Here is a 17,488-nt window from a genome sequence, read left to right as displayed (position 1 = left end):
ACACGGGTACACTCTCGGAGGACAGCAGTATTTACGTGGGTATACACTCAGAGGAGAGCAGTATTTATGCGGGGACACACTTAGAGGAGAGCAGTATTTACGCGAGGACACGCTCGGAGGAGAGCAGAATTTACGTGGGTATATACATGGAGGAGAATAGTATGGACATGGGTATACAATTGGAGGAGAGCAGTATTTACGTGGGTGTACACTTGATGGAGAAGAGTATGCAGGGACCCACTCAGAGGACATCAATATTTACATGGGTATACAGTCAGAGGAGAATAACATTTACATGGGTATATAGTTGGAGGAGAGCAGTATTTACACGGGTACACTCTCGGAGGACAGCAGTATTTACGTGGGTATACACTCAGAGGAGAGCAGTAATTACGTGTGTGTAGACTTGGCAGAGAAGAGTATGCAGGGACACACTAAGAGGACATCAATATTTACATGGGTATACAGTCCGAGGAGAGTAATATTTACATGGGTTTTCACTTGTAGAACAGCAGTATTTACGTGGGTATACACTCAGAGGAGAGCAGTATTTATATGGGTATATACATGGAGGAGAGTAGTATTTACATGGGTATACAATTGGAGGAGAGCAGTATTTCTGTGGGTATACACTCAGAGGAGAGCAGTATTTACGTGGGTATATACACGGAGGAGAGTAGTATTTACATGGGTATACACTCAGAGGAGAGCAGTATTTACATGGGTATACAATTGGAGGAGAGCAGTATTTACGTGTGTATACACTCGGAGGAAATCAGTATTTACATGGGTATACACTCAGAGGAAAGCAATATTCATGTGAGTATATATGCAGAGGAGAGTAGTATTTACATGGGTATACAATTGGAGGAGAGCAGTATTTATGTGGGTATACACTCAGAAGAAAGCAGTATTTACATGGGTATACACTCAGAGGAAGCAGTATTTTCGTGGGTATACATTTGGAGGACAGCAACATTTATGTGGGGACAAACCTGGAGGAAAGCAGTATTTACGTGGGTATACACTCGGAGGAGAACAGTATTTGCTCAGGTCCACCTACAGGGCCAATTTCTAGAAAGCAATGAGAGAGAGAGGAACCCAGCCATCCAACCAGCCCAACAGGCTACACCAATTTGTGTCCTCCAGGCCTTCTCGCTACAGGCAGCTAATACAGCACAGCGGGAATAAACCCTGGATGCCAACTGTAGGATATTCCTTACTTTGACCGAGGCACCACTTGGGAGGCCGTGCAGCTGACACTTTATAAAGAGAGTAGTCTTTAGTGGAGTTTTTACACTGTATTGATTCCAGTACTGTTAAGATATTTTGACATGTTGTAGGGAAATAGTGAGTCTTGCAGGGCAGAGGCACCAGACGGCAGGAATCAAACACAAACTTTACTTCCAAAATTGAAATACAGAAAAAGGAAGGGATCTCTTTAAGAAGCAGACATAAAACAGCATGGAAAAAACCCACAGCTAACCGAATAATAACCAAAACCCTGATAACCTATACACTTTATCAGAGGCAGACAGCCTATTTCTCAAATCCCTCCCAAAACCGGCCCAGCTGACCCTCTTTAAAGCCTTATGGAACTTCAGCTTAACCACAGTCAGCAACTATTCATTAACTTGTTGACCCCTGGCTGGTGATCTATTGGCATGGAGATGATTGACAGCTGGCAACTAACTGAGCCACTCCCCCTTACTCCACTTCCTGTCAGCTTCGGCGACGCCTGTCAGTCCTCTGTTTCTGTACGTCTCTTACTTGCCATCGAATGTATTCATATACCACATTGCACAGATTATTCAGACACATATTAAATATTACTATTCTGAACAGTTTGGAGAATTATTATTGAAATTAACTCAAAATAAACCATCTTGGGATATTTCTTCCTGATAAGTGCACATTTATTTCTTTTGATCCTTGTCCATCTATCCATTTTCTGTAACTGCTAATCTTATTCAGGGTCATGGGGTGTCCGGAGTCTACAGGCGCAAAGCAGGGAACAACCTAGAATTGTGCGCCAACCCATTGCAGGGCAAACTCACATGCACTCCTACGGGCAATTTGGTAACTTCAATTAACCACAGCAGGTAATTGGACTATGGGGGGAAACCAGAATACACAGAGGAAACCCCACAATGACACAGGGAGAACATGCAAACTCCACACACATGGAACCCAGGTGGAGACTTTAACCCTGGTGCCAGAAGTGTGAGGCAACAGTGCTAATCAGCCCAATCAGAACAAGTCCCATCAGACCACGCCCAATCAGATCATGCCCAATCAGATCATGTCCAATCAGATCATGCCCAATCAGACCATGCAAGGACTCACCCCAATACCAGAGACACCTACAGTACATCTCTTATTTAGTCTAAGAGAGCTCATTGAACTACATTGAGTCTTTGCATGGCTGATTGATGACTGCTACTCCTCGGGCGCTGCTTACGGATTACATTTGAGATTTTTGGCACACATATTGCTCCAGATCATTGTTGACCTGTGTCTGTCCTGTGACCACATTTCTTGGTTCACGCCCCGCACCCTTCAGGATTCCGATTCATTAAGCTGCGACTGCCCTTGGATCCTGGATCCTCGATCGTTACAGCCACAGAGAGAGAGAGAAGATGCGGACTCCCGGTTCATCCTGAGGGACATGCCGGCTCGAGCCTGGTGACGAGGGAAAGGCTGGCTGTCTCTGACAGGCTGTGGCTTCCTCGCCCAATCAGTGAGCGGCCATTAGCTCGAGCTTCTCACCCCGTCAGAGGAAGATTAACGAGGTTTTTAATTTCCTGGACGGTTACCAGGAGCCGCTGATACTGCGCCAGGGACGCTGTCTGTTTCAGCCATACGGCTGGAGGCTGAGTCTAGATATGGGTGGGGGAGATGCTGGTGAGTGATTTTTCCTTCTGGAAGCCACTGTGCCTGGCCAGCACAGAGCTGCAAGCAGTCAATACCGACCCAGCCAGGAAAACCATAAGTGAATTAGCCACTTAAAAAACATAATAGTGGCATGATGAACGGAGCACAATATGAAAATGGCTGCTTTATTGAGCTGCGCGGTCTCGAGCTGTTACACCTTCCCTGGACCACACTTCTGATTGGCTGAACGGCTCATGCACATTCATTGGCTAAACGGCTCATGGACATTGGAGCCAAATGTCTAGCTTGCCCTTAAATACTGCATCTCAAACACTCAACATGCCTTACACATCCGAATGCCCGACATCCCATGCAAAAGCCTGTAGCCCTACGAGGAGGCGAATGGTGGAACGGGGCTCCGAGTCTGATGCTAAACCACTACGCTACTTGTTGCCAGTGAACAATAACAGTGAGTAGCGTCGGTAGCCCAGATATAGGAGTACTCACGGCAGAGAAACCCGTCAAGGTACAGGTTAGCTTTAACTTGAGCTGACAGATCAAACGGCATTAAAGGACATTATCTCTCAAGCGTGGTCACAGTGTAGCAGTGCAGGCTGGTGTAAGTGCCAGTAATCAATATAGAGAGATAGTAATTGTCCGCTTGTTAGCGGCGGTGACCCTGGCCAACACAGGACTGAGAGCGGCGGTTCTGAATACCTTGGACTTTTTCTTGCCAAACGCTAAACTGCTTAGAAAACGTGGCCTGAAGGGCTCACCAAGGAAGCGGCCCACCACTCCAGGTCCTGGCCACGTCCCCCTCATGCAAACGCCCCACTCAGCACTCGGCAAACCCAAAGCCCACTCCCACAGTCATGCGCATTTGCATCCAGACGACAGGGGTGGTCACATGGACGAGCTGTTCGCTGCAGTGCTGCTTCATCATGGCCATATACACTAATTAAGCTGTAATGATTTCCTTTAAACTGTGATCTTACCACGCTCACCAGAGGCTATGCACTAAACTGCCAATTACTGGTGGCAACTAGCAGCCTAGAGGAGCACAACCAGTCCAAAACAGGAGTGAGTCCCAAAAGAATAAGAACCATACATATTTATAATACTGCAGCCGATAACAGCAGTGTTGTCTGGAATATTAATGCAATGTGACACAATGATTTATTCAAACGCAACTAGGACCACATTAAATAAATGGAGTTCCTGTTTACACTTAAGCGCAGGGAGGAAGAAGGACCCCTCGCTTCTCACCCGCTGTGCAATTACGCAGGTAGTGCAGTGGCAACGGGAGCCGGAACTAAAGGCGAGAGGATCGGGTCCCGGGAGGAGACCCCGGGAGGAGACGCCGCGTGACACATGTAGCGGAGCACAAACCCGACGTGACGTGGCCATTAGCATAAGCCATGGGAGGCGCTGACCTTCAGACTGACATTTTAAAGGGATCACGGTGGACAGCCACCCTGCCTCGGTTCAGCCACATCAACCGGGGGGAGGGCGGGCAAAGGCACAGAGGGGTGGCTACCTGTACGTCCCACATCAAAGGGGAGCAAAACAAACAAAGGCAGCCCCCCAGGGGACCCTCCTCAGCGTAGCCAGCAAAAAGCACTGGCCCCCTGTTCAAGTACCTGACCCGTGAAAAGTCTGCACATGTCACTGAAGATGAGGTTGGAAAAATTACAGAATTCATAAGGAAGACTCATGGGGAAAAAAAGGAATATTTGAAGGGGGTGTCGACATTTGGAAAACTGTACCGTCACTGTTTGGTGATCCGTCCAGGGATGCATTTCTCATCGAAATAACCTACTAACAGCCTTACCCCGTACCCCAAATTCCACAAGGGTGTTTCTGTGCCTTAAATGCCCACGTGATGTGAGACTCCTTTGGAGATGCCCCAAGCATTGGAGCACCTGCAGTTCCACCTTGCGGACTGATAAAAAAGGAGGAGATACACAAAACTGGGCCTTGACATGCTTCTCTGCCCGCACAGCAAAACTAATGGAGAAAAAAAAGCTCAACTGAAAGCTGAAATACTAATGAAATGAAAGACAGTTCAGAATAAATATTTTCTTCAGTAGGGTTGAGTACTCAGATATGCACTTTTAACATGCTTTGTCAAGGCAAGGCAATACGGAGCATTCTGCTGCACTACATACTGATATCAGGCATCGTTGGATAGCTTTAAACCGCTTTAGCTAGTTAGACCACTGCGAGCTCACAGTTCTGCGTTATACATTAGGCAGCGTGTGGCACTCATGCCGACCACAAAGTATCGCTTTACTTTCAAAACATGAGAATAATGTATGAGTGACAATGGTAACAATTGCAGCATTAAGCAGAACACACAACATGACTTGCACCCCAGCCAGTGTCAAACTTTTCGGCGTAGACCCAGACGAGCTGCTGTGCAAGGCCTGATTGTGGGCCGTCTGTTAGAAGCGGGGTTCCTTAGGACCTCCAGCTACATGAGTGGGGCGCGGGAATCTCGGCACCTGCACAAGGGGCGTCTGCAATCGGCTCATGCTGTCTGATGACTCAGATGCAGTGAAATGTTACCTTCAGAAATTGACTACTTGCTACACAAAAGCATTTGCTCAGCACTGATTACTGTTCCTGGCTGCTATTCTATTCACTGGCAGATATATACAAGCGTCTATCACCCAACACCATCGATGCGAAGACTACTCTGCTTTCAGAAGTCATAGTTCTGGGTTTCTAGCCATACATTAAACATGCATATTGTTCTACACAGTAGGGATCTATAGTCAGCTATCCTAACACAATATGACCCCCTCATTCAAGGTTACCTTAACACAGTCTGTTCCCATTAAACTCTTCCTGAAGTGCATGCAACCCTGTAGAGGTTTCTTGTCTTTCTACATGACAAATAGTTGCTTTTAAATAATGTAATAATTCATCAGATTAAAAGAATAGTTGGAGGAAACCCAGAAGAGATTAGGATCAGAGTTGCCTACCTCTCCTCTCCATCTTATACAAGCTTTTTAAGCCATTTCTCTAGTCACGTTCCAAGTGAAAAGCTGACCCAGGATGGACTGATTTGGTTTCACTTTACAATCAGTGAAAGGAGCTGTTGACTGTCTGGAGGTTGGAGGGTAAGCTCAGATAGTCTGGTTTAACCTGTAGAATAACAGCTTTGGGGGGAGCACCGTGGGCTGTCACCTCCAGGGTTGTGGGCCTGAATCCTGCCCCAGATTCTCCATATCTGTGTGTCTGTGGGGCGTTCCGTTTTCCTCAAGAGAGCGCAGGCATGCGGTGTAGCTGGAAGGGAGCCTCAGAATGTCCTTCAGTGTGTGTGGCATAGCCTCGAGCTCTGATGCAACCTAGCAGGGGTTGTTGAAGATGTAAGTCTACCTTACCTTATGCTGCAATGCAGTGTCAGAATACTGCCGGGTATCTTAATGTGCAGATGCCAGATATTATCTAAATTAAAAGTGATATAAATTAGCCTCTCTCCTTCTCCTGGCTGAAAGTAAATGAAATTATCAGGTTATCTATAACTCCACAGCATAGTATATGCACTAGACAGGTGTTCTTTGCTAATACAATGGCAAACCATTGAATAATTAATACTCATTCAGTAAATGCCATATCAACATCCATCTGCCATAACACGCACAGGCTCATTGCGAGTCTGGAGTCCATCCCGGGAAAAACAGACCAGCAACCAGGGAACAACCTGGACAAGATGCCAATCCATCGCAGGGCACAATGAACGCCATATTAATAGAGCTACATTCTTCCAGTCGTAGCCAATCATGGAACACAATTACAACAACTACAGAAAAGCTGGTTCCTCCTACAGAATATGGCCAAAATGTGTGCAAGAATTAACTAGAATTGCCATGGATTTTCAATCACAAATGGCGGCACTGGGAAATGATAAAATGGCAAATGAATAACAGACCTTCGCAGTATGTGTCCATATGGCTCGCAGATGGGTACCTTTCTCACCCGGAAGTTACAACTTTTAGCTAAAGGATCTTTTATCGCCCAAAAAACATCAGCTCTCCTTGAAGCAGTTCTCAGATTGTTGTGACATGTTGGTGCGTGTAATTGCTCTCTGACTATGCGAATTTTCCATAAATTAAATTACACACAAAATATTGATTTACATACAGAAATTAACAAATGTGGGTTATTAAACTGCCCTATTTTTAGTGTTAGGTACATTCTCTGTTTCCAAACATGTAGCAAATAACCCTGAGCCTGATTAAACTGATCTCATTACAATTAGTTTAATTGGAGTTAGGCATTCCCGAGGTAAAGGTGATCGTGATTTGATTAATCACAGAGGGTAGCAGAGTAAATTGCAGACCCACATGGACTGATCCCCATGCACGAGAGCAATTAGCATGTAGCCTTCTCTGCTGCCAGGAAGGTCATCATTTCACTCATCTGTCAGGCCTACTGGTGCGTCGGTAGCTCTGTTTACAAAGGGGAACAAGAGCTGAAGCCAAGCCACCAAAACAGCGCTAATGGACAGCTGTCCTACAGAGATGTGCCACTTGACTGACAGACTGTCAGTGAGCAATGGCATCCGGAATCAGTGTGACAAAAGCAATATCATTTCCAGCAAATCACACTAAAGTCCTGTTTCATAAAGCATGTACTGACATTTTGCGGGAAATGGAGCCCAAGGTATGAGCAAAGCATTGCTTCAAAAGCGATATAATTAAATCGCTCATCCTCCAGCATGTAACAGGGGAAGTCCAATGTGGAAGCCTAACCTCAAACGTCTTCTTCTATCCTTGTTTTGATCTTCGTGTCACATCTTTGCATTTAGTCCTGCTGGTTTAAACAGTCAGTTAAGTGAGCCTGTTAACATGCACCAGCCGTTTGTCATTATTAGGATGAATTTTCAGGGGAAATCATCTGTCGGCAGACGTCGCTCTATCGCCTCGTGTCGCCACTCTCTGCCTGCACGCCTAAATGTAAAAGCAAGGGCTGCATCCGCTTTGTCATCAGTAAGATGCCATACATTACACCTATAGGGAGGTGACCATTTCACTAATGTCAAGGGTATAGAAGTATATTAATAGGCATAAGACGAGTAGCATATAGTAGATGCTCTATTTCACAATATTATCTAAAAAGCAGCTAAGTACTGGTATGCTAATTACACAAAGGTCATAATATTTGATCATTATTATTAAACACTGCATGTGTGCTAAGTTTGTTCTGTTCAATAAAGTGAAAAGACGTCAAAAAGCTTGCTATATTCTCAAATTCTCTCTCACATTCTAAATTGACAAATGTCAATGAATCATTAACATAGGTTAATATAAAAAATTATCTCACCTGAATCACTTCTCTGAACACAGAATGAACAGAAATATCTAAAAGGTTGGCTTGGACTGCCAAACGAACACAGAAGAAAGCACCCAAGTTAAGGGCACCTCATACTGGGACAGAAGGGTATAGAATTGTCAATACTTGTCTCAGTACTTAAGAGACTACTCAAAAGCCTCCAGAAGGGGGAAAGAACATAATATCCAACCTGAGAGCAGTGACACAATCTATGTGGCCGGGCAGTTGAGCAGCTAGTTCAATTGACACCTTTTGGGTGTGATGGTCGCTATCGGCCTTCCCGTTGCATCTGGCTGGCATCCTCACCACGGCCAAGGCATTCCCCGCTGGCTGACCAGACAGAAGACTGACAAGACACCACAAATACAGAAGCGTGGCCCGATTCACGGCGCCGTGCATGAGACAGATGTCGACCACAATGGACAACTGGACCGAAAGCGCTGTTTACCTCCCGCCTGCCAATCTTTAGCATTTCTGCTTAATTAGGCATGGCTGTAAATAACTGCCATCATGGCAATATTGATTTTCTTACCGGTATTCAAGGTACGCTGCACTTTGATATTACCGCGCAGATGACAGAGATGGCGGCCTGCCTTAAAGAGAACCGCCCTTGACCACGAAGGCTGAAGAAGAGAAAGACAGACGCCAGCTCAAACGCCAACGTTGCCCTGAGCAGCAGGGGGCAGCGATGAGGCACGTCAGGAAGTGGCTCTTTTTGAGCCCGTGGGCCTCTCCACTATGCCACATGTCACTGCGAGGACCCCAGCTGTCTGCACAGCTGCCTGTTTCGCCATGAGAAGTGCTGAAAAGTCATGTGCTTGGCAGGGTTACCACTGAGAGGGCGGGCTCCTCGCCTTCAGAACATGGGTGGGAATCAGGTTTGCAGCAGACAGCTAAGGGATTTTGCAGGAAAGCACAGTGGAATAATTCTCCACCTTCATTATAAGCCTCTCACATTTCACAGGCTAAGAAGCAACTTGTGCATCATACTCCTTCCAAACATCCTATGACGTGCTTAGTTTGAATTGAGATCCCTTGCTCAATCACGCGCTGTCTACCCTCTACTCTGACGGACAGAAATCTTGATTTTATGCAAACACTAAGCAAAATTTGCAAGAACCAGTTTACAATGTATATGAATGTTGTAGGCTTGTACTGTAATATTCATATACAGTCTGTACAAACTGTTGGCTGTCCCCTACAGGGTTTTTTAAGCTTATGAGCTAAATTTAATCGTTATGATTTGTAGAAGATAGATTCAACTGCCAAAGCCCCTGTATCTATTATTAACAAGCTCCTTAGTAATATACTGTACCTATGCCAGTCTTCTGTTGCAGTGAGGAGATGAACAGGATTTTGTGAGCGTCACAGTGAGGTGATTCATTAGCTTCCCCAGTGACTCTTACATGGCAATGACCCCAATCATCCACTTATGTTATTATCTTGTCAGTGCGATAGCATGTCCTGCGGCCTTAGAGGGCTTAATAAGCGCCTGGCAGTGTCCTCGCCCCTTCCGCTTCAGGGCATCCCCGGGGGCCCGAACCTCTAGCCATGGCCGTTGGTGGCGACCTGAAGAGGCAAGTCAAAGTGAAACAGCGGGACACCGAGATTAAGGTAATGTGCTGTGACTAAGCGAGCCCTGTCGACGTGGGACGCTGTGGGCTAATCCCAAGACGGCGCAGAAAGACCAAAGCCCGTGTCTGTAATGTGAGGCTGCTTAACGTTGCCTTCAACATCATACGCCCGAATCTATTAGCACCAACGTGCAGAAGCTTCAAACTGACATCAGCCTTATAGAAACCTGTAATATGCAGAGGTTAAACACCATCTTCAAATGCTTGTCTGTAATACACATTTTTAATACCAGTATCAACCTGCCTGTAATGTAGAAGGTTAACACAAGTAACAATATCACACTGGTATGTATTGCCAAGGTTTAATACCAATCTGAACCTTTTGTCTGTAGTGCAAAGATTTAATATCAGTATTAATCTCAGGCATGCCTGTAACGCGGAGATTTAATTATCACTCTGATCCTCATACGTGCCTATAATGCAGAGGTTTAATATCAATATGCGCCAATGTGAAAGTCATATATGTCTATATCCTGGGTAGGATTTAAACCCAGCCAATCTGAATGCAGCCATGGAAGCAGCGTCAGCTTAATCCAACAGCATCTACAGAACCCAAAGGACTGAAGACAAAGAAAAATGAGGAGTTGTCCATCCCTCAGGCCTGATATGCATCTTATTTGTTTCTCCCCAGAAACAACTGCATGGCGCATCTCCAGCTCAATTAAAATGGAAATTTGTGCAGCCAGCCTGTGCGGCTCAGCGATGCGGCAATCAAGATCATTCAGACTGCTCTTAATAATAATCAGAGCGAAATGGGAGCGCAGTTCACTTGGGGCAGCAGGTTGCATTTTTGTATCCAGGTTTCCTCAGACGCCAGGCTGGAGGTAGGTATGGTGCCGAATTTTCTCCAGCAGCTTAAATATCTAGGCCAGCGCAATGTTCAGAACTTGCGTTGTGCCTACTAAGCAAATTAAACAGAACAGAGCACCCTCTGCTTCTGTGTCCCTTCTTGGTGAACAGCTGCACGGTCTCTCTGCATCACTCCATGGCAGGATCCGTATCCCAAATCCCTTCCCATCAGATTATGCATCCATAGCCGGCAGTCAATTTCTGAAGCTTCGTCGCCAGAGAAGCCAACTCAAGTCCCCTCACAGTGAAGCAGAGATGGATAGTTCAGATCCAGAAAGCAAAAATCCCGACTAAAAGTACAGAAGTATAAAGAGTCACTCAACTGGTTGGTTGAAGCAAAATGTTAGTCTTAGGTTTTTACTTTCTGGACTATCCACCTCTGCAGCGAAGTGAACAAAGCAGCCTGACATGGAGCGTACGTTACTGTGAAGGAAATGCCAAATTCACATCAGACATGTTACTGGGGCTTTGTGATGCACTACAGTTGCATCTGGTTTAGACACGAGGCTTTGCAGTCACTGTGGGCGCTTTTGCCCCACACCAGGTACGGTAATTTTGGTACTTCACCTTTCCTATTGACTTTTGAAGCAGTACTAACAGTTCCAGTAACTAAAGTACTGCAGTACTGTACTTGTTTGGTACTTCTGTACTTTGGGGAGGGAATCGACTTCTTAGATGGATATGCAAATAGTCTGTCGACTGGTTATGCAAATAGCTTGCCTCTGAGGAAACAGTACAATCGAACTAAAAAAAGAAAAAGAAAATAATAATAATGAATGTGTGAACAAATGAGAGACTCAAGCTTAAATTGCAATCTAGTTGAAAGAACAGATACAACAAGATCAGGATGGCATGACAAGAAATAGTATTTTCTGTAATATACTAGGACAGCGCGGTATTATTTTGTTGTAATAAATATTGGTGTGTTTAGAAAGCAAAAAAGGAGTTCAACATAAATATCTCACAAAGCCATCTAGGAGTGATTTAACCAGCGAGGAAGATAATGATCATGCAGATACATGGATCATGCCGTGCTCAATGAAAAGCAGTGGAGCTAAACTTCACACTATTTTTAAAGATATACTAGACAATTCTGAAAAGGAATAATTATTACAATTGCAAAATTTGCAATGTTTTTTTTTTTTTTACTGTCACAAAGTAAAAATGTTTAAGCGAAACTTAAAACCCCTGCACTATAATGTCTGTGTGAAGGTATGAAACAGCCTGATCTCAGTCCAGCTGACTAGCGATGTATAAATTGCATGTGTATAACATACGATGGTGGTATTAATATCGCACATCGTCCAGCCCTATAAGATCCTATAGCCATTTTTCAAATTCAGTACAAAATAACCCAGCTCGGTTTTTACGCCAATGGAGAACTAAAACCTTTACATACTGTACAGTACCATGCTTTTGGCAATTTCTTGAAGTACACGCGATGCAGTGGAAAAGCGTCCTGTGATTCCAATTAGATAAACAATTGCTAAAAATGCATGGGATTGATGTCTTACTGTATAAAGACATGGACAAAAAAGTCATCATTAATTTTAATACCTCTTCTGATGACCCATAGTATAAGGGTTCCAGGAAAAATACGGGGAAGTCAGAAACCTTGATCTCACAAGCTACACTGGCCCTGGGTCAGAGATTTTTCATTACCTACATGTCAAAAGAAAGCACCTAACTATAGCTTTTGTTCTCTTCAAAGAAAGACTGACTACAGTCCTGTCACAGCGGTAATTCCCATATTCCAAAAGTTTCCCATGACAGATTTACACAGTTAACACTGGGGCAAAAGACAACACACATCAATACCGTGAGCTGATTCCAGACTCAATGCACACATGCTATCGGGGACAGTTCACCTTTGATAATCGGATGTCCTGACATCTACTATCAAAGGAGGTAAGGAGGAGAAAAATGGGAAGCAGCAAAAAAGGGTGAATAAGCTATAAAACTAAGGGATGGAGAGGAGGGATGCAGCCCTTCTGTCATGAACCTTAAGTGTCATGTGATACGAGCTGTGACGCAATAGTGTTACAGGACAGTGGATGTTTCAAGGGAGGGCTGAGGTCAGGAGACAAGCCCCTCTACAATGCAATGCAATCAGCTGTAAGAGGTAGGTTTACTCTGTTTGTGAGAGAGAGGCACTGTGGCTGACTGCTTGGTTTTACATTTGATTAGTAGGCGCTTCTGTACAAAGCGACACAATAGTGAGAAAAGCTTAGGGTCACATAGCTGGATTGGTCAGTGTCTCAGAAGCTGCTGGGGTTAAGGACCTTGCACTAGGACTCTACCATGATACAAGTACTTTACCAGCCAGAGGCTTTTAACCCACGACATTCCAAACACTAGCACAGGTTCCAAACCTGCTGAGCTACACTGAAGGGGTCGACTGGTCGCTCGAGTCATTTAAGGAGGAAAACGTGCGCTTGTGTGTCCCTCAGTTCGCCTAGCAGTTCACACAGTGAAAGTGCTGAATGAAAGACCCCGTTACATCCTCCAAATTCCCGCATCCATGGATCTGTCTGCTGCCTGTGAGCTTCAGTGTTTCACACTTAGTTGCTACACAGATATTACAAGACTGCCATTTCACAGATCCACAAAGTCTAGTGCTTATCAGACCTCTATAGGACTTCACATACGGATCCGTGTGTCCTGGCATTTGTTAGCACCACACATTCTGGCCTTTAACCATCAACACGCCATCATTCTTTAGCACATGAGCTGCCCCTCCTCGCCATGCATGTGGGATCTGCTTCTCCTCATCAGGACGTTAAGAGTACCTGAGGGTACTTCTTTAAAGACCTTTGAGATGCATGGGAGGGCTGCTGAAAAGCCCTCACAGTAGGGGCAGAACCGCTGGGCTGAAGTGCAAACAGCCTTGAGAGGGATGAAGAATAACGCAGTTAAGTTGCAGTTAAATGTACATCATCTTCTGCTTGCCCACAGGAAAGGGCCACATTGAGCTGGGATGGTGACAGATGCTTTCCAGTTAATACCACAGTATCTTGCAGTCTATGCTTTGAAGATCGCTTTGCTTTTAAATGACTTAATCGGGGATTATTGAATAAGGACCTTTGCTTTTTTTCTGATTTGCCACCTCATCAACCCCCCGTCAGGTCCTAATTCTATTACGAGCAGGAGCCCCCGACGTTACACAACCACCCGATTATGCCAGCGGTGTCGGAAGGAAAGGAAAGACTAACCTAATGTCTGAGCTGCAGCAGATCTGAGGAAGTTCTCAATTAGGGACGCAAGTGTGAATGACCAGCTGAGGTGATCTAGATAGCTGGGAAAGAGAGGCCGCTACATGGACTCAAAATCCACAATGTAGGTAAACAGCAGTATTATCGCTGACACTGCATGTTACCACTTGGCCCCAGGCCTCACGGCCTACACTGCATTCTGACACTGGATTCAAAAGTTGACTGTCTATACTTAATGCTAACACTGGATTCATAGGTTTACTGCCAAAACTGAACGCTAACAATGACCTCAGAGCCTCACACCCCACATTACACACTGACACTGGATTCATAGGCTAGCTGCCCACACTGAATGCTAACAATGACCCAAGCTCACAGCTCTTATTGCATGTAAACACTAGATTCATAGGCTGCGCACATCCATTCATTCATCCATCCATCCATCTCCTGAAACTGCTTATCCTGCTCAGGGCCACGGCGGGTCCGGAGCTTATCCCGGAGTCTACAGGCAGGGAATGACCCAGGATGGGGCACCAACCCGTCACAGAGCACACTCACACACCATTCATTCACACATGCACACCTATGGGCAATTTTGTAACCAGCATGTTTTTGGACTCTGGGGGGAAACCAGAGTACCTGGAGGAGACCCCACGATGACACAGAAAAAGAATGCAAACTCCACACACACGGAACCCTGGCAAAGACTCGAACTCAGGTCCCAGAGGTGTTAGGCAACAGTGCTAACCGGTACATCACTGTGCCGCCCCAGAGCTACATATGCACATAAATAATATTGCCATTCTTTGTGAAAAGCAAATGTTTTGATATTCGTTTCTCTTCATGCTGAGAGTGTGGTCACAGGTGTCATAAAGCTACAGCATGTAACTCACCCAGCACCGAAAGGTCGCACGATGCGCTGATGTTCTGGTTCTCGTTGTGGGCCATGCAGCTGTAGGAACCGGAATCTTCTGCGCGGACACTCCGGATCAATAGGTTGCTCCCTCCCAGCAGGGAGTACCGCTCCGACCTGCACAGGTCAGTGTTGGATCAAAGGAAGCTCAGAAATGGCCCACATATGGGCACGCAGGAGTCCATTGTCACGGATTTCCTCACACCTGTTTGCTCTGGGTGAAGCCGTGTTACCCAACGTGCCTCATAAAACCACATGGCCACCCAAATGTGTTGCTCAGATGTATTAGATGAAACGTGGTAAACTACAAAAAAGCCTTGTGGAGCAGGAAGCAACACACCAGCAGTAAGAGACAGAAAGGGGTGCCCAGAATGTGGCGAGGTGTATTACATTTCGCGGTGAGCACTTCCCTCAGTCACATCAGGCCGAGAGAGCCGTCAGCCCAACATCTGCCCTGTAATTGTCGCCGCCCACTGCTGTTTGGAATCGTCGCCTTTTATCCGCTTACACAAGCTGAAATTATGCTGATCGCATTAAAACACAATATTTTCACATATCCCTGTTTCATCAGGTCAGGCTGCCTCCAGACTGGCCAATGGCAGCCCTCCAGTGCAGACAGGTGAGAACAAAGACCACCTCACTTAGAATACAGGGCTTATTTATTTTTCTAATAACAGGAATGATGTCCGCTCTTAAGGTACTGCCATGAAAAAATAACTAAATCTTTTTAGTATAAGCATATACAATTCCGAGGGGCACGAATAACGATTGCAGTTAGGACTCCTTCAATATGGTCACTGATTCAAGAACAGAGCCTCAAACAGATACTACAGTAGTTGATATCAGGGGGAAATCAGGGGATTTGTAACTGGCTTTCCAACTGCTGTAGATTCATGCTACATGCGTATATGGGAAGGTGTTCTGACCTTTGGATTGCGAGGAGCACCCAGCAAAGAGTCACTGACCTGGTGTCAATTGGGCTGTCAGTCCTAGTCCAGAGGAAGGCTGGCGTAGGGAAGCCAGAGGCAGAACATTCCAGAACTGCATCGCTGCCCTCCAGGACTATGGATTCGGTGGGTCGCTGCAAGAAGCCGACAGCGCGAGGCACACCGGGCTCTGTGGATAGACCGGAGACAAAGCCGTCACACCCCATCCACCAAAGCCATCAGCCATGGCAGGTGTGGAAGGATCCATTCTATCTTTTCTGACCTCCACTGGAAACATCTTCCTATCTGGGATGTAGAAACAGGAAGTAAAATAAAAGAAGTGAACCAGACCAACACTTTCACAGGGTGCAGACTGGACCTAACTTTGAAGAATAACATTAACATGACAAGGCAGTCTGTCCCCTGTGTTTGACCGGCACTGCTTCACCGTAACCTTCTACCTGGACCAGCTTGCCCGCAAAATTCTTAGGATGCACCCGAATGCCACGTAATAATGCTTTCTGCTGCAATGGTGGGCGTTCTTCTTCTCTAGCTCTTGCACAGTGGACGCGGCCCTGGAGGACCCTCTCCAGGCTGCCCGCCTGCCTGCCCGCCGGCTCATTGCAGCGGAGGCTCCATCAAACTGACTCACTGCGGAGCCACAGCAAAATGAAAAACTGCTCCACCGATACTTCGTTTTTCTTGTGGGACGGGATGACAGCTGTGGACAGATGGCGAGAGCGGACTTTCGATGGTGGGTAAGAAAAAAGGATTCTGGTACCGTCACCAGTCAACACGTGGTGTGCGCTGACTTCTGTGGCCCGGTTCCGCCCCGTGTACCCAGTCAGACATAAAAAAAAACAAACAACCATGGCACCATGCCGGAGCTGTTTTGTCTCTGCCATCTATCAACACAGCTGGAAAGCAAGATATGAAGGTATTCCTTGTTTCACACTTCAAGCACATTTAGATGAGACACATCAGTGTGAATTAACCATGCCAGCCAAATTCTCCAAAGCAAAGGCAACAGTTTTGGGGAGTGCTGGGCGAACACACCTGGAATGACTCTCAGCGTGGTGTCTGTGCCTGTGCGGGCATCTCCAGGGGTCTGGGCCAGGCAGCGGTAGGCAGCAGCATCGGAGGGACGGACACCGCGAAACTGCAGCGTGCCGGAAGGCAGGGCCACCATGCGGCCCCCGGGGTCCAGCGGCACGTCTCGCCGGTCCTTCTGCCAGCGCACTACTGGAGCCGGCTCACCCAGCATCTCGCAGCGCAGCAGTGCTGTGTCGCCCACATACGCAGTCACCGACGCCATGGCGACCGCCACCCGCAGAGGCCCTGCGGACAGGAGCAGAAATTCACTATGTGACAGGAAATCGCATTACCTCACTTCCTATTACCTAGGATTACAGCACATCCTATCAGAGCCCATTACATTACCGCTCATCTCATCCCCCACATTGCATCCCATTGCATAACACAGTTAGCTTTTTCTCCTAGCGCTTCCCATTGCTTTGTCTTACTGTATATCTAATCACAGTTATCTCCTATGCCATTAACTGGCAGGTAGCACAGTGGTTAAAGAGCCGGACTTTGAAGATCACAATCTTAGGCCTTGTGAAAATGCCAGATATAGAGCTCTTGAACAAAGCACTTGCCCTGACCTGTTTTAAATGTTTTACAGAAGTAAGATAATTTTTCCCTTTCTGTACCTATAACCTTGTGATCCTCGTTTTGTGC

The 17,488-nt window shown here is 46.1% G+C and overlaps 1 protein-coding gene across 2 annotated transcripts in view; it reads right to left on the bottom strand.

The window, feature by feature from the left end:
* The window catches only part of dcc (DCC netrin 1 receptor), a 181,730-nt gene that overhangs the window by 98,478 nt on the left and 65,764 nt on the right, over positions 1-17,488 (bottom strand). For both annotated transcript variants that reach the window (XM_049001300.1, XM_049001299.1), the window contains exons 3-5: positions 16,805-17,086; positions 15,788-15,938; positions 14,803-14,939 (exon numbers count right to left, since the gene is read on the bottom strand). In XM_049001300.1, the coding sequence (XP_048857257.1) occupies positions 14,803-14,939; positions 15,788-15,938; positions 16,805-17,086 (570 nt within the window). The remainder of the gene's footprint in view (positions 1-14,802; positions 14,940-15,787; positions 15,939-16,804; positions 17,087-17,488) is intronic.

Source organism: Brienomyrus brachyistius, chromosome 2 (assembly GCF_023856365.1).
Source record: "Brienomyrus brachyistius isolate T26 chromosome 2, BBRACH_0.4, whole genome shotgun sequence".
Taxonomy (NCBI): Eukaryota; Metazoa; Chordata; class Actinopteri; order Osteoglossiformes; family Mormyridae; genus Brienomyrus; species Brienomyrus brachyistius.
The sequence above is the reverse complement of the archived record's forward strand: the minus strand, read 5'-3'. Positions and strand labels throughout refer to the sequence as shown.